Source organism: Oncorhynchus clarkii, chromosome 3 (assembly GCF_045791955.1).
Source record: "Oncorhynchus clarkii lewisi isolate Uvic-CL-2024 chromosome 3, UVic_Ocla_1.0, whole genome shotgun sequence".
Taxonomy (NCBI): domain Eukaryota; kingdom Metazoa; phylum Chordata; class Actinopteri; order Salmoniformes; family Salmonidae; genus Oncorhynchus; species Oncorhynchus clarkii.
This window is the reverse complement of record NC_092149.1, coordinates 34335173-34353722: the sequence shown is the minus strand read 5'-3', so window position 1 is coordinate 34353722 and position 18550 is coordinate 34335173. Positions and strand designations below refer to the sequence as shown.

Below are 18550 nucleotides of genomic sequence, written 5' to 3'. Positions count from 1 at the left end.
GCATCATACTATCAACACACTATCTGTTGATAGCAACTGCTTGATACGGTTACGGTTAGGGTTAGGTTCAGAATAAGGGTAAGGGTTAAGATTACGGTTAGTGCTAGGGTTAGTAGATAGTAAGTTTGAAATGTTACTGATAGTCCATTTGTAGATGCTCTATAGACTTTCCAAATAAAGAGTTACCTTATTTTCTCCACTCATTGGCTAACATTCATGAAAGCCAGTAGATAACATCTCTTCTTAAAATATGCTGCTTCTATCTGGCTTCGAAGGATCTAAGCCTCCTCTTCTTCTCCTCTCCTCTGACAGCAAAACACCCTGAATAAATCAGATCGTATTTGAAAACATTTTCAAAATTAATTTCAGGAAGGGAAAGCACTGACATTTAGCATGTTTTATCTCTCCAGCTGCCTTTAAAAGTGACTGTTTCATGTACATTAAAGGATTGATGGTGTGGAGCACTTTGAGAAGATGTTACACTAAATGGCAGAGTACGTGGAACCATGGGCTTTGCAGGTTTTATACTACTACATCTTCAGCGTTGCATGCCTCGTTCTATCCCAAATTGACATTTCAATATCTGTCGTCCTGAAAGTGGTATTTTTTGTGTACAGTTAGCTACCTTTGAGCACAGCGAGATATCTACAGAGATATATAAGGGTACGGCAAACTTTTTGATTTGAACAGGGTTGACAGACAGCTATCGTCAAGGACACATAAGAGCTCGTCAACACAACTGACAAATGCTATGTCAAATGCACCCGCTAACAGTCAAGTTACTGAAAACAATAAAAGTGGACATCTTTACAGCTTGACTTTTGTTTGTATAGTGGGTAAAAAGCCATAAGAAAATATGTCTCCTTTTGCACCCCGTAATTTGTGCCCACAGTTGCACAGATCTTTAGGGACACTGTAGGCTAACGCTTCATGGGTGGTTTTGTCAGGCGAAATTCAGGTTAAGTGCTCGGCTCAAGGACACATCAGGAGTGCTCTATCCAGCAGAGAGGCCTTCGATGCAGAGAACTAGAATGTATTATTAAGCACAGCTTCTGTTCCATCTTATTAGAACCAATTTGAGATGCATTACTATGGTTCACCCCAAAAGCCACAGGATTACTGGCCAAGAGTATGAAATGAAACAAAGATAGGTATGTATACCCATGCATAATACATGTAAACTTGGGAGCAATATATCAGATCTGTGTAAGTCCCTATATTACCCCCCATCCCCATATTACAGTATGAACACAGTTATATCATTGATTATTAAACTGTTTTGAGCCATAGTTTTCCTTTGAACTCATTTTTCTCTGTATAGCGGGCTACATGAGTACCCATTATTTCTATATTGATATTGATGTTGGTGAGAAAGGGATTGAATTCTAATGCACATTATCTCTTTCCCCATGCCTCGTCAGGGTTAACTGAGCACCACAGTAACAATACACTATTATGCCGAAATTGTGGTACACTGGAGCCTTTGTTCCTGATATCCTTCTCCACCTGTCTCCCTGTAGGTTCAGTCCGTACGAATGGTACGACGCCCATCCCTGCAATCCCGGATCCGATGTGGTGGAGAACAACTTCACCCTCCTTAACAGCTTCTGGTTCGGTGTGGGCTCCCTCATGCAGCAAGGTATGGTATAGCCTAGCTTGTTCCCTCTTTCACATGTCAAAAGCAACAGTCCCCCCTCCACTCCCTTCCTCTGCACAGCCACACTCCCTCTCCCTCCCTCCCTCCACCTCTTTAACTGACAAGCTACCTCATTTCCATGTTCGAGACTGTTTTAGAAGACACTTGCCCGTCAGGAACAACTGGAGCTCAGACGTACATTACAAAAGAAAGCTGTTGTCACCTCCCTGCCTGCTCGTAGAAACAGGAGTGGTGAGAGAAAGTAGGTGTCAGACACCTGTCAGAATGTGGCAGGTAAAGACAGAAAACACGGTAGCATTTGTTTCCCCCATAACACAGCTGTTTGTGTTTTGGGACGAAAGGGTAAGTTGGAGAACGTGTCTGACAAATGCCAGCTGTCACTCCTCGCTGGCGTTGGCTATGGCCACAAGGTTGATGTTTATATTGTTGTGTTTCCCGAGTGCTCGTACCAAAGACCCATTGTCGAAATCTATGTCCGACACACAGCTCAGCTCTCGGTACAAATTACATTTTGTAAAATGCCACTTGGGCCTTTTATGATGCTGGATTAGTGTAATGTAATTGTCCTTTATGCATAATTTCATAATATTAAAATATGTAAATTCTCTGCATCTTTCTTATGCCAGAGAAAGACAGTTAACTTTAGTCTTTCCCCAACCCCCAAAGTACCTATTTGAATTATCCCACCTTCTGTGTAAGCTTACACAAATCTGAGGAAGGTTAGGGGAAGGATATTACGGCGACACCACGCTAATGCGGTCGCCTCGTCCACCCTTAAAGACATTCGCAAGCAAATGGAGCCCCATAAATGCTTTGACATAAAGAAGTCAGCCGAGGATTAAAAAAAAGAGCTACTAATAAAATGTTTAACCTCAATGTAACAAGACAAATTAGGGAGGCTCGACGGTGGATCTCTGCCGGTAAGGAGAGAAAATGCGACAATCCATTAAGCACAAATGCTGTACTCCTCGGCAGCTCTCCTGCGTAGCTGCATGGTATCTCTGACTATTTGCATTGTGAGTGGAGGCTAGGAGTCTAACAGTACAATATGCGAGGGAGGAGAGGAACGAGCAAAACAGGAAGTTGGTGATTCATCTTTGAACAGGATTGATAGTCCTTTGTCATTGGAATGGTAGGTCAACCACTTGAATCTTGAACTTAAAACTTAAACCGCCTGTGTTGGTAAAGAATATTGTTCCTTTGAATACTGTCCTCCTCTAAGCAGGTTAATGTTGTTCCCCCAGATTACATACCATACAACAGGATATTTTACTTGATACAGCAAAATGGTCTAAGAGTCTATACAGTTACTTTAAAATGATTTGGACATCAAACACGGAAAATGATTTCATCTGGGATATTGACTTGCTTTGTTCTTTGGACATAAGTGAGAAAAAAATGCATTTGGTGACAGTAGCAAGGTTAACAAAACCAAAAAGATATCTACCTTTGTAATTTGGGTGAACTATCCCTTTAAGATCATAGTGCTAATGTGGTCTGGAATCGCTTAGAACAATTACGTTAACAGGTTACAATTACTCTTTAAACATGTTACCCTTTCCCAATCCAACTTAGTGAAAGTGAAAAAAAAGAAATAACCTGCGTCATTTGCAGTTAACTAAAAAAGTAGGTCAAACATTGATTCTCTGGAAGACATACTCACACAAAATGCGTTTTTTTTAAATTCAGTTCCTTATAACAAACCTTTATATGATCTAATCGATTGGTCATGTCATTTATCAATGCAGAAATAACAGTCTTCACCCTGGAGCACCATGTGCTGCCTGCGCACATTTATCTACGGTCTAGTATTGAGTAATTTTGGCACCTATGTGTTCTGTAGCTAGGTGCGGACTGGCCATCTGGCATTTGAGGAAAATGCCAGATTACCTGTCTGTAGCAAAGAAGTTTGAGGGTCTGTGCCGGTGCGTGAGAGAAAAAAGGACCATGGAGTTCAGCAGGTGCTCACACTCAAACCGTAAAAAAGAAAAACCAAGGAGGTCGAGAAATATACTTAATTTAATTCCTTGCTGGAAAGAATACAATAAGTGCTAATGGAAAGTGCTATGTGTTCTGCCCTGATACAAATGGTCCAAGTATGTATCCAAAGGCTGCATTTTGTTATACAAACCAGACACCTTATGCTCTGCTGCCAAACTCACCTAACAGTCGCTGAGGAGGAAGCCATTTCATTGACATGTTTGGAAGAGGAAGAACAGCCTAATAAAACAAAATCCTGCCAGCTTGTCTGTGGGAGTGAGGTGTCCTACAAAACAAGAACACACAAAATGGAGAGGTGTAAAAGCACACCTTGCATACTTCAAAAGAGGTGCGCTCTGGGCCGTGTGAGGCTTTTCTCATGGCAAACATAGTGTCTGATGGGTGTTGCAAAACGGGTGAAACATAAATATAAGTTGCTATATTGATACGCAAAATGTGTAAGTAACATAAGCTGTACAAAATATTGCATTTATAGTCATGGGGCATTGTTTTGACCTTATCTGTGTAATCTTATCCCGATAAGGAGAAGAGAGTTTCTCAACTTGGAAAACATTTTTAGTATTTAAAAAGAGATTAACAAGCTCTAACAGCCTCTGGCGTAGAGAACGTGTTTTTATGTGACGAGGCCGCTAAGGAGAGAATGTTAAAGTGCAGGTAATGATTCTCACGGGAAGAGGTGCCTCCCTGATGTTAAGTTGAAGCTTTGGTTGTGGGGAAAATAATATGGGGAGAAAGCCAGGGCATTGCATTTAATAGTACTCAGTGCTTCTAAATCCACAGACAATATAACTCCCAGAAAGGCTCTGATTGTCCTTTTTCAAACTGACGATGGAGCAAGCAGTTCCCTTTTTTTATCAGACACTTCTGTGTAATGCATTGTGAATCTATCTTAAGCATGTGTGCTTTTGTCAATGCTGTTATAAGGAGCCATGAGTAGTTATGAATGCTTTTTGCATTCAGTCGAATGTTGTACTATGGTTGATAGGGGGTACTGTGAACGCATGAATTTCACACAGGTGGATCACGGCAAATGTTACCACTGTATGCAATATTGCAAGCATCAATAATTATCACAGAATGATCACTGCAAATTATTGTAATGTTTGTTTGTGTCAACGAATCCCAAAAGGGATGGGTTGCCAACTGGTTCTTTGGCACAAAAATAGAATGTCCTTCATTCATTCAGCATCCCTGAGCCTAATACCTTTCTCAATAACATTGCCATTTTGCCGTAGTGTGTAGTATTTAGAGTCACATCCCCCATCCTGTAACATACTTTAGATTGGAATTTTTTTGCCATCGTGTTTTGCAAGGCCTTTCACATGACATGACTACTTGAAACTATGATGTCAGCACCGAGCCATTCTAGCTGCAGCAGCCCTGCAGTCACTGAGATTGTGTTGCTTTGTTGACTGGAACTGCGTCATTGTCTTCTGCTCTGAAAGAACATGTGTACTTCTTTGGCTTGGAAGACATGAAGTTCTTCTTCAAGGAGATGTATAATGCATTGACAAGGTTTTATTTCCTCGGCGGCACTATTGTTGTATTTATTAGAGTGTTCTAGGTGCCGTGCACTCCAGCTGACAACAGCATTTTACGGCCTGGAATCCAATTGGGCTACCAGTTCCAGTTCCTTACCAGTTTGACTGCTGAGCTGGGTGTTCTCCTATTCTTAAGTGATAGTTCTTACCTTGGAGTGTTACTGTACTGGCCTTGTTTAGCCACCGTGTAAAGGCTGTCAAATCGCAAAGGACAAAATCCAATCAAATTGGGTAAGGAAGGTTAAAAAGCTGACCACTTTACCTCCTCTCAGTGGGGTGGTTACTCTTCAAAATTGCCCTCATAAATCTTCTCAGTAAAGTAGTGGAGGGCACTGAACACAACCTCTGGTGGAGAGGTTGTTTTAGGCGTCGACAGGGACAGAAAATAAAGTATCTTTAGCCGTGAGTCAAAAAGCAATTGTAAAAAAGATATATGGGAATTTATCTGACGGAGGACCTCACAATGTCATACTAAATGCTGTGGGAGGCAGTCTGGCCAACCTAAGTAATTGAACATTTATGTCCTGAGACTGACAACACATTTTCAACCTGTCAAATGTAAGTTGTCACAAATGGATGTATGTTATGCATGCATTCTTTGTGAGACACTGCTCTACACAATTAAAAATCATGCAAAGAAGAATACAAAACAGACACATTGTAATCTCAAAATGCATGTAACAGCCCAAATAAAAGAAAGCATATAGAACATACGGCTGTGGCACAGGAGGTGGAACATTTCAAAGGCAAAGAAAGAGCAGAATCACATTTAGATGTGACTTCTTTGTCTTGGTGACATTATTTTAATTGGACGCAGGCCTAGTGTCTGGTTTCTTTATGAAACCCCACAGCGAAAAAGCTAACACGTGTCAGTTTATTATTTCAAAAACGGCAGAATAGATTTCTGTCTGTTAAGCTTGGTGGTATCAGATGCCGCGTTCCAGGCTGACTACATTGCAGATGCATGCCAGATCTCCAGCCCAGACCACCCACTCCATTACTGTTTTGATCTCCTCCAGTCATTTCGGAGATACCGGTCGATTAAGTGTCGCATTGCGCCCCCCTGGGGGAGTTTTATCCCGGGGGTTATCACTATAATGAACAATTATATGTAGCTTCCCTCTATGGGCAGGTACGCATTCATGTGTGAGCTGTGCTAGGATTTTCCTCTTGTAGGACAATAAACCTGATTGTGACCTGATTATGATATCTCACCATGCATGTATAGGTGTTTAAAATTGCAACTAACCTCATCATATGATATAGCAATCAGATACCTGACTCTGCAGTCGATAACTTGCACACAACCATTGAATGGCGCATGAAACACAACTGGAATATTGTCAGCCTGGAACATGACCATTATTTTTAAATGAACTCTCAACCCAGACTGGGGGTTTGTGTTGATCCAGGAATCCTACTGTATCTGGCATTAGAGTTTGGGATCGCCCCCCAAAAGGTTGTGCTGAGCCTCTTCCTTCATAATCAGCCAATTGTAGTCAAATTAAAATAGAATGGCAGCCTTCCAAAATTAGGAAGGCTGCCAGGTACTTAGATATGCCCCTTTAGTTGTTTTCCATCTGAGAATTTGAGTAAGACCAAGAGTGTGTATGTTCCATGAATCCCTTTTATGTGAAAAAGCAACCATATAACCATTGTGTTTGTTATATTCTGTAACAGTCTTATATAAAGAAGATGCATATGTGATGTCAAACGTCTTCCTTATAAAGGCTATAATAAACTTTCGCCTCTGGGGGTACTCTCGAGTCAAAATGGGTCCCCTAAATGGACAGAAATATTGTCTGGAAATGACCTCATATTTCATAGAATATGTATATGAACCATGCAGGCAAAATTCAAGCCAAAATGTGAACTAAACAATCACCTATAGTGTATCTGTAAGGTGACCGTTGTTCTCCCTCACCCTGTCTGCCATCCAGGCTCTGAGCTGATGCCCAAAGCCCTGTCCACCAGGATCATCGGAGGCATCTGGTGGTTCTTCACCCTCATCATCATCTCCTCCTACACGGCCAACCTGGCCGCCTTCCTCACTGTGGAGCGCATGGAGTCGCCCGTGGACTCTGCCGACGACATCGCCAAGCAGACCAAGATTGAGTATGGTGTGGTCAAAGACGGTGCCACCATGTCTTTCTTCAAGGTATGTATCTTAGAAGACGGGGTCTGTCTGCTTTGGTTTTGAGTTGTGCTTTTGTTTCATGTTGATTTCATTACTCGTGTTAAATAAACAATCTGCCAGGAACATTATCTGAAAAGAACAGAGTAAATCTCTTCATTTCAATTCTCCAGTCATTTTAAGCAGTTTGAATGCAGCCCCATTGATTGAAGCACGCTGAGTACACACAGTTATATTCTCATAAAACGTGTTTATGAAGAACTGAGACAAGATGCTGGATCCGCACTTTTTTATATACAGTATGTTTCTCAATAAAATAAAATAATCATATTCCACAAAATATATATTTTTTTTTATTTTATTTTTTTATTTCCAGTTAGATCTTAATTCCCGCTGCAAAAGCAAGTTCTCCACTTCTCCACGCTGTTTGATGTGATCCTCCATAATGATTTTTTATTCCAAAGTTTCAGCTTTTGCCCTGCAGGGTTCTCAGCTTTATTTTATTATTTTGAGTTTCGCCTCAGATGCTGTCACAGTGGTGCTGAATAACATGTAAGGGTTTGCTCTTTTTCTGTGTAAGAAAAGGAAAATATTGGACACAGTGCTATGGAAAATGTTTTATGGACAAGGGAAGGTCCATACGTTTATGGCACACAATAGCAACGATAACAGATCATTTTACCCAGGGTGATTGTCCCAGTTTTACACTTTCAAATATTCTCTGTAATATGTGTGTCACTGCTAAAGAGAGTATCTTTGTAGTTTCCCCTGCCTTGACAATATAATTGAGGATGTATTTTTAGTTGACTTCTCTCATTTGATATTTCCGTCATCCCTATTTCCTTTATATTGGTTTATTCATATTACATTCAATTAATATTATACTTATTGGCACTTTGGGATTTTGAAAAGTGTGTTACAAATATTATTATTCATAATTTCTCTCTTTCTACTCTCTGTTAGCAATATGTCTCAGTTGCTCTATGTCCCGATCAGAATATCCACCAATAGAATTTTCACCCGCATAAAGATTCCCAGTGACCACCAACAAATCCACTGGAGGAGAAAGAGAACATTAGTAACCATTCTATTCCAGGAGGCTTGATTAACATGGAGTTCAATGAGGGATTAGGCATGGTCCATGGAGTAACTAGAATTTGTGATTATACCAAATTAGAGTCATCAGTTGCCTAACCATTGGAACTACTGGCTATGGTATAAACCAGGGGTGGCCAACTCTCTTCCTGGAGAGCTATTGAGTGTTCAGGCTTTTGCTCCAGCCCCTACTGAAACACACCTTATCCTACTCATCATCTCCTCATTAGGGCCTTTAGTATCTAATGGCTGCCTGTCTACCCTGAGCTATACACATCTATTTGAACCTTATCTAAATGAAAGATTATTGACAATTAGTCAAGAACTTGCTGTAAGTTCTCGGAACAGTAAAAAGTGGATTTTACTCCTTAAGCGTGTTTACTTTGATTAGTGACAGGTATGATTGCAGTGTTATTAGTCAGAGGAGACACAGGTGTCTATAATTACCTCATCAGTTGCAGAGCTCAAGTGCCCTCGGTTCCTTCTCGTTATCACTGGGAGGGCTAACGAGCTCGACTGAAGCGGATGAGGGAACTGATAAATACTGAAGAGGTCGGGGAGTAGCTGTAGATATGTCAAACCACACTGCATGGAAGGGAACTGTAGGGCAAAGTAAATCTTTGCACTGTAATCTCTGGCACACTTACAGTAGCACTATGCTATCTTGACAATCAGATGTTCTCTGTGTGTCACCTGCACGTCTAAATAAATAAAAATCACATTTTAACCGTCAATGCAGGAATTAAGTAACTAAAGAGCTTTAACATCCTTCATATTTTCAAATGACTATGGTGATGAGTCAGTAATTATCTGAAATTAGGTATGGAATAACATTTGACCCCTTGTCAAGTAGCATGAAATATCACATAGACAAACGCAAGGCTAATAGAGAGGAACTAAATTAATCCAGCATTTTTCACTATTTCCTGTGGATGAAAATAGATGACATTACCTCCCCTTACTAAATTATTATATCCAGTGGCACAAGTCACTTTTTATATAAAAAAATAAACAATAGATGTATGAAAGTATATAAGTGTCAAAGTAGATATAGGACTTGAAAGCAGTGAATGTTAAAGTGGCATTGCACAGTTTATTCCTTTTCTTGGAGCTCAAGGCTCCAATACGTTCCTTTATTCGTACAATTATATACTTCTCGAAATGGAGAATTGTGGGAAAAGGATAATAACAGCATGATAGGTGCTCGAAGATTGCCAGAGTATTTTCAACACCAGAGGGCTATCGTGTAATGGGATCAACACGGTGTAGAAAACATGTTAATTAAAAAAAAAAGAACTGTGTAGACTCAATGCCCCTTTGACCAGCTGTAATGCACAATCTGAGATTCAACATTGATTGTCCTTTCAATTCTTCCCCTTACAGAAATCAAAGGTGTCTACTTTTGAGAAGATGTGGGCCTTCATGAGTAGTAAACAGAGTACGTCGCTGGTCAAGTCCATTGAGGACGGCATCCAGAGGGTTCTGAAGTCTGACTATGCCTTGCTCATGGAGTCCACCACAATCGATTACATTACCCAGCGGAACTGCAACCTCACCCAGGTTGGAGGCGTCATTGACAGCAAAGGCTATGGAATAGGCACTCCCATGGGTAAGATGTAACAACATCTGTACCTTAATAGATATAATAGCTTCCTGATGGTATGAATACTCTCCAGCTCTCCATACCTCCTGCAACAAGCACCATCCCCCACTGATACACTGGTAGGAGGTGGTCCTTCAAGCTGGACAGAATCAAATAACACATTCATCCTATATTTGTGCTTTCGATGCAGAGCATTTCGACTAACTACTACCGTGCTACTATTGTATTTTACTCTTGGTATTTTTGTAATTTTTGGACTGTGTGTGTATTGTTCAATTATTGCTAGATATTTCTAGATATTTGGGGTGACAGGTACATGGTGGTTAGAACGTTGGGCCAGTAACCGAAAGGTTGAATCCCCGAGCTGACAAGGTAAAAATCTGTCATTCTACCCCTGAACAAGGAAGTTAACCCACTGTTCACCGGTAGGCCTTCATTGTAAATAAGAGTTTGTTCTTAACTGACTTGCTTAGTTAAATAAATAAAATAAAAATATTGCTGCACTGTTGAAGCTAGAAACATAAGCATTTAGATTCACCTGCGAAGACATCTGCAAAACTGTGTGCACGACCAATAAACTTTGAATTGATTTACTGTACCAGTCAAAGTTTGGACACACCTACTCATTCCAGAGTTTTTCTTTATTTTGACTATTTTCTACATAGTAGAATAATAGTGAAGACATCAAAACTATGAAATAACACATGGAATCATGTAGTAACCAAAATATATTTGAGATTATTCAAAGTAACCACCCTTTGCCTTGATGAAAGCTTTGCACACTCGTGGCATTATCTCAACCAGCTTCATGAGGTAGTCATCTGTAATGCATTTCAAGTAACAGTTGTGCCTTAAGTTAATTTGTGGAATTTCTTTCCTTGTTAATGCGCTTGGTATACAGAAGATAGCCCTGTTTTGTATAATATGGCAAGAACAGCTCAAATAAGCTAAGATAAATGACGGTCAGTCAATACGGAACATTTCAAGAACTTTGAAAGTTTCTTCAAGTGTAGTTGCAAGAACCATAAAGCGCTATGATGAAACTAGCTCTCATGAGGACCGCCACAGGAATGGAAGACCCAGAGTTACCAGCCTCAGAGATTCCAGCCCAAATAAATGCTTCACATTAACAAGTTAATATTTGTAATTTTTTTATTTAACCTTTATTTGACCAGGTAGGCCAGTTGAGAACAAGTTCTCATTTACAACTGCGACCTGGCCAAGATAAAGCAAAGCAGTGCGACAAAAACAACAACACAGAGATTCACATAAACAAATGTACAGTCAATAACACAAAATAGAAAAAAATAGAAAAAAATCTATTTATACTGTATGCAAATGTAAAGAGTAGGGAGGTAGGCAATACGTAGGCCATAGAGGCGAAAATAATTACAATTTAGCATTAATACTGGAGTGATAGATGTGCAGATGATGTTATGCAAGTAGATACTGGGGTGCAAAGAGCAAGAGGGTAAGTGATAATATGGGGTGAGGTAGTCGGGTGTGCTATTTACAGATTGGCTATGTTTTACTTAGTTTTAATAGAATTTAAAAGCAGTTGGAGGCCACGGAAGGAGTGTTGAATGGAGTTGAAGCTCGTTTGGAGGTTTGTTAGCACAGTGTCCAAAGAAGGGCCAGATGTATACAGAGTAACAGACACATCTCAACATCAACTGTTCAGAGGAAACTGAGTGAATCAGGCCTTCATGGTGGAATTGCTGCAAAGAAACCACTACTAAAGGACACCAATAAAAATAATACTTGCTAAGGCCCAAGAAACACACGCAATGGATATTAGACCGGTGTAAATCTGTTTTTTGGTCTGATGAGTCCAAATTTGAGATTTTTGGTTCCAACCACCGTGTCTTTGTGAGACGCAGAGTAGGTGACCAGATAATCGCACACTTAACCAGCATGGCTACCACAGCATTCTGCAGCGAAACGCCATCCCATCTGGTTTGCGCTCAGAGGTCTATCATTTATTTTTCAACAGGACAATGACCCAAAACACCTCCAGTCTGAGTAAGGGCTGGCCTCCACAATCACCCGACCTCAACCCATTTGAGATGGTTTGGGATGAGTTGGACCTTGGAGTGAAGGAAAAACAGTCAACAAGTGTTCAACATCAAAATAAATCAAATGTATTTATATAGCCCTTCGTACATCAGCTGATATCTCAAAGTGCTGTACAGAAACCCAGCCTAAAACCACAAACAGCAAGCAATGCAGGTGTAGAAGCACGGTGGCTAGGAAAAACTCCCTAGAAAGACCAAAACCTAGGAAGAAACCTAGAGAGGAACCAGGCTATGTGGGGTGGCCAGTCCTCTTCTGGCTGTGCCGGGTGGAGAATATAACAGAACATGGCCAAGATGTTCAAATGTTCATAAATGACCAGCATGGTCAAATAATAATAATCACAGGCAGAACAGTTGAAACTGGAGGTGGACTGGGGATAGCAAGGAGTCATCAAGTCAGGTAGTCCTGAGGCATGGTCCTAGGGCTCAGGTCCTCCGAGAGAGAAAGAAAGAGAGAATTAGAGAGAGCATACTTAAATTCACACAGGACACCGGATAGGACAGGAGAAGTACTCCAGATATAACAAACTGACCCTAGCCCCCCGACACAAACTACTGCAGCATAAATACTGGAGGCTGAGACAGGATGTGGGAACTCCTTCAAGACGGTTGAAAAAGCATTCCAGGTGAAACTGGTTGAGAGAATGCCAAGGGTGTGCAAAGCTGTCATCAAGGCAAAGGGTGGCTACTTTGAAGAATCTAAAATACATTTTTATTTTGGTAACTACATGATTCCATATGTGTTATTTCATAGTTTTAATGTCTTCAGTATGTTTCTACAAAAACCCTTGAATGAGTAGGTGTGTCCAAACTTTTGACTGGTACTGTATATTAATATGCAATGACTACATTTGAGCCATATGTTGTGAAAATACCCCTGTGGCCTCATCAACGAGATCCAGCTAGTGGTTTATATTATCTTTCAACCAGTCTAAAGCAGACCTGTTGCTTGCCTTACAGGCTCTCCATACCGGGACAAAGTGACCATCGCCATCCTGAGCATCCTGGAAGATGGCCGTCTGCACATGCTCAAGGAGAAGTGGTGGAGCGGCAGCAGCTGTCTGGATGAAGAGCGCCGTGAGAAAGCCGGCCCCATGGGCATTCCGAACCTGGGAGGGATCTTTATAGTGCTGGCGTGTGGCCTGGTTCTCTCCGTCTTTGTGGCTATAGCCGAATTCATATACAAGCTAAGGAAGACGGCGAAACGTGAGCAGGTAGATATTATCCCCATGAATCTGATTCAAGATTGTTGATCGGTAATTTAGGTACTTGATGTGATTATTTTATTAATGACATTGTTTGCATGACGTAGAGTATATATTGGTTCATTTTAGATCCTTCACTTGCCTAACTGTGCTTATTTCTAACAATATGAACACAACCTTAAAATCCAAGCTGTACACTGTCCATTTTAGTTCCCTTTATTAAAGGAATTTGCTTTCCCTCAAATAATCCCTGTGCTATTTGGCCATAAAATATAACATTTATTTAATTTTAACAGGCATAATTGCAAATTGGAGCATGCCGAATTAATCAGTTATTAGTCATTGCAGATGTCAGAATACCATGAATCTCAGCAGTTGTAAATCGCAGATTGGAGTTATGCAACTAAGTGGGTTGTGTCAAGCATGCTTGTATAGGTAATGGGGTAAGAATACGGCTCTGTGTTCAATTTATCTGACAGAGCAGGAACAGTGCACATTGCGTGGGTTGCATGTGGTGGGGGTTGCAGTTTGACATGGCTGTCAGCGATGGGAGAGGAACAACATGCATGAATGTTCTGTGGCAAATGTGTTTTGCACTCTTGATTTTGTTGACACTCTATGCTGTCAGAACCATTTAAAGCTAAGGCATTTACCCCCCATCCCTTTCCCCCCCTTCTCTCCCCTCATCCTCGCCCTTTTTGCCCAGAGGTCTTTCTGCAGTGCCATGGTGGACGAGATCAGACAGTCGTTCACCTGCGGGACACGTGTGAAACACAAGCCCCACCACCAGGTCCCGGTCATGGTCAAGACGGATGCAGTGATCAACATGCACACGTTCAACGACCGACGACTCCCGGGAAAGGACAACTTGAGCTGCAACACTGGGATGACCCCCGTGTTCCCGTGACAGTTTGCGCCTCCCAGAGAAAGAGCCTCCTGAGCAATGTGGAGGGTATGATTGGTCCCGAAACCTGGGACAATGGAATCGAGGGGATCACCAGATTCACCATCAACCACAGCGACATAGGGACACTAACGAAACATGGAACACTATCTAAACATGGTACTATCAAAATGGCAGCATCGGCGACACAGGTATGACAACGTTCACCCATGTATTCCAAAAGAGACAGAAAAAGAGAGAGAGTGAGGTGGAGGAGAAGAACCATCTCCAAATAATCTGTATTCAAGTCCGATGTTTACGTACGTAACACAAAATATACACTCACCAAGGAATCACAAGATATCCAAGGAATCCTTGATTAACAACAAAGATTCAACCTTTTTATTGGACATATGGCATAAAGACAGAGTTGGCTTCGTTGAGCATGGCAATAAAAGAACTACAGACGGACAAGGGAAATGGGGTTTTGATGGGAGATCAGTTATGTCACACATAGCACATCACGATCATTCAAAGTTAAAGTTCTGACGATTCTTTTTTATCTTGTCTGGAGGTCCTTTGGCAGCAGAAAATTATGTTACCTCAAACCTTGTACAGACATAACATTGGGTTCTTGATTTGCTCTCTGAGTCACTGTCTATTTTGTGGGAGGCGTTTATAAATGCATGGCTTGGACCATCGGCCTTCTATGATTCCACTACAATAAACATGTCCTTAGTACATGCAGATGACAGCAATGGAATCCGAACAGTGAGCAAATCCCATAGTGAGAGAGAGCATTGGTCACTCAGTGAACTAGGTTCGCAGATTATCTTTAATTGACGAAACATTACTGAAGCTATCCTGAGATTTTAATGGGGAGACGTTGATTTATTGTTAAATGAATAACGTTTCCACATGGTGCCATTTTGTTATTGTGACTAAACAAAATGTAGGGCCCTATTTGTATGTGCTTCACCACGTTATTTTCAGACATATGTTTTGTGGACGTTCAGATAATTTAGTATGTGAAAAAAAAAATGAAGAACTAGCCAATTGCCAAAGATATGCCCGTAAAATAAAACTAAACATTGGATGAATTTGTCAATTAAACTATGTTAAAGAAGAATAACCAGGGCCTTTTCCCTCTTTACAACACAGGGTAATGTGTTTCTATCAGATGTAATGACTTTGTTTGATTAATAAGATGCCCCAAAAAACAAATATACAATACCCATGGGATAATGAACGTGGAGTGATTTGCTTCAACATATTCATGTACCAAAATGCAAGTACATAACTTGAAGTGTTTACTCTTATTTGGCTCCCAATGATAAACGGACACGAACCCCCTTATATTTATTTGTTGCACTACTAGTCTATGTTGTCCTCTAAAATAACTTTTTTCGACATTTACACGTTGAACAACTGTACGATTTAGGGGTATAAACTGAATTGATTTACTCATAAAAGCATAACATATTTATGGTTATGTTAAACCCAATCATACCATTCATGTTTGAAGGGTTATGGTTAGGGTTATAGTCAGCTAGCTAGTTAGCCAGCTAGCTTGGCTAGTTGGTTATCTCTAGTTGTTTATTTCTGCCCATGTCCACTTAATAAACAGTTCAGAGAAATGTGTCTACATTGGCTTTTAGTTGTCTTAAAAAAATCCATGGCAATATAGTATTTTCAGAGGGCAATTAGCCATCTGTTTCCATTTTGCCAAAATGTCTCTACAATAAGGCCCCTCAGAAATAGCCATGTTATAATCGCACAGCGTCCATTGAATTGCTTTTGCTGCTTGCAATGAATTACCTTCTAACCCTTCTGACTGCTAAACAGACACTCTAATCTAAAAATGTCAGCGATATGAAAGAAATGCAGAGAGCACAGTACAGATGTACAGACTTCATAGTCACTGTTTTAAGCTGTTTGGTTTTAGTTCTGTAATCGCAGGTGACTGTAAATTACTTGGTTTAGTAGTGTGTTGGTCGGAGGACAATGGACAAGAGACCGTATGAGTAAGAAACAAATGCTGTCATCATACTCTTCCTTCTATGTGTGTTTACTTTGTGGCCACGGCAACAGTGAATGTCCTTGGGACAATTATTTAGCTTATTCTTATTGCAGACCCGATCTAAAAGCTTTGTAGCAGCGTTACCGAACGCTATGCTACCGTTACGGAAAGGAGATAGGCTAGCTCTGAGTGGCTGACAAGACCCTTTGGTTTTGGTTTTGCATATGATTTTCATACTGTGCACTAGAGATAGATATCATTCAATTAGTCAATATCATGCTCAGATGATGAGATGAACAAACAGACGGAAGATCTAAAGTTTGGTTTTTCTGTGTTTATGTCGTCTGTAACGCCTATGAACTGTATATCTGCAATGAGTATTGAGCTGTAGGATGCTAGCAGTCTATGTGAGCTGCCGGAATAGGGAGCTGAAGGGACAGCATACCTCTGTGAGGTTTACAATATTGATAAAAAAAGACAAACTATCTTGGGTTCCTTTTTTTCAACATTAACAATGTAAAGATTCAAGGAAACTTAAATCTGTGTGACTTATTATCGGTTTGGTAGAAACTCTTTGTATAAATGTTAATCAACTCCCGTCTGCAAAGTAGAGTACATGTAGATAAGGTGAGCAGGAGACAATGTATTTTGCTACATTTTTACAGGTAAATACATACATTTTTGTTCTCAGCCAAACACAATTTCTTAATTTAAATTTGGTTTCACATGCCACGTTAACCTGTATCCCACTCCCACTTCCCCATCCTCCATATTAATTTATTCGATTGGAATGGATTATGATCATCAAGAGCAGAATATTATATGTAAATCTTATTTTATCGCACCTAATATATTGATATGAGGTGTATGTGACGTTGTAATATTGAATTCCCCAAAACTGTAGAGGAAACTCATTTAGAATAGATTTTGTATGATCTAGCTGGCTCTTTTCTTCTCTTTTGAAACCCATGATGCAGTTGGGCAAAGACTGGTTGTTACACTACAGGTTAGACTGGCTTCCAGTTGAATTCCCCTTTGACTGCAAACACAAGGTACTGCTTTTTTTGTCAATCCACATACTCTCCGAAATAATTGTGGTGAAAATGGACATCAGTGATCCATTTTAATAAAATTATTTGAATTTACTACCAAGATTTTAGTTCAGCTAATTCAATCAGTCCCAGTTATTAAGCATACTGTCTTTTTTATACCAAAATGTGAATCCAGTTATTTTACAACATTTTATGAAATCGAAGATAAAAATAATGAACAAAATAAAATGACACATAATATGTGCAGTATGTGGTATGAGTTAGAATGAGTTACACTTTATTAAGCAATCAAACAGTCACAGCGCTAGGTATTTATTTATGTTTTGTTTTGAGTTGAGGTGAGGTGAGTTGAGTTGAGCTGAATTGTCTGCTTCTATCGTTTGACAGGAAACCTTTCAAATAATAGGGTTGATATGTTGGTGCCGACCAGGGTTTTCTTTGTGGACATGCAGAATTTCTATGAATATAGTTTTTTGTAACGTTTTGTAACATTTTCTGTTTACCTAATAACTGTATGTGTTAAGAGAAGACTATTGTTAGAATAACCGAGTAAAACATGGGGAAATATAAAATCATAGAGAAGCTATTGCGTTATTTTCTTTTTAACACACTGTGAATAATTCAATTGTACAGTTTGCTGTATGGGTTATATGATTTTAAAGTTTTAAATAAAACATGTAAAACTACATTACTGTTGTTTGAGTCCTATTATTCATAGACACTGTGTCAGTCGATAGAGACGAGATTCATACAACTAAACCCGAGAATCCGTTGTTGCTATGCAATGCTAGACATTGTAGTCTACCCAACATATTCTCAGGTTAAAATCTCCAGCTGTCTCTCTGATTGGTAGACGACAATGTATTGCAACAATGTACAGCACAGATTGAATGCAGGTCTGAACATCTACTCTGGAATTCTATGTATTAACAGGTTGTTTTGCACTACTAGTGGATTGGTACATTATATTCTCAGGTTGTTTCACATTTGTATCCTTCCCGGTATGGAAAGGTAAACTTTTCACACTGCAGTGTATCCAAACTCGCTCTGCAGAACTGGCTCAAGGAGAACTTTGTTGCCATTTGCCGTATGGATCCATTCACTCAGGGTGGAATATCCCTTTGAAGTCATGCTTTACCTGAGGTGGCTGATACCGAACCACTGAAGTATAAGTGCACAGTGGCATGAAAGGCAGGAGGGCACCACAGAGAAACTTGTGCATTTTTAAACCTGCTATTTACAAGATTACCATTGTGACTCGCTAAGACATGCATATCAAGCAGG

The 18550-nt window shown here is 40.2% G+C and overlaps 1 protein-coding gene across 1 annotated transcript in view; it reads left to right on the top strand.

The window, feature by feature from the left end:
* LOC139393932 (glutamate receptor ionotropic, kainate 3-like) overlaps positions 1-14351 on the top strand; it is a 120284-nt gene extending 105933 nt beyond the window's left edge. The window contains exons 12-16 of the mRNA XM_071142109.1: positions 1521-1639; positions 7140-7357; positions 9812-10037; positions 13067-13320; positions 14018-14351. Of these exons, the coding sequence (XP_070998210.1) occupies positions 1521-1639; positions 7140-7357; positions 9812-10037; positions 13067-13320; positions 14018-14218 (1018 nt within the window). The 3' untranslated portion in view covers positions 14219-14351. The remainder of the gene's footprint in view (positions 1-1520; positions 1640-7139; positions 7358-9811; positions 10038-13066; positions 13321-14017) is intronic.
* Positions 14352-18550: the final 4199 nt, after the last annotated feature.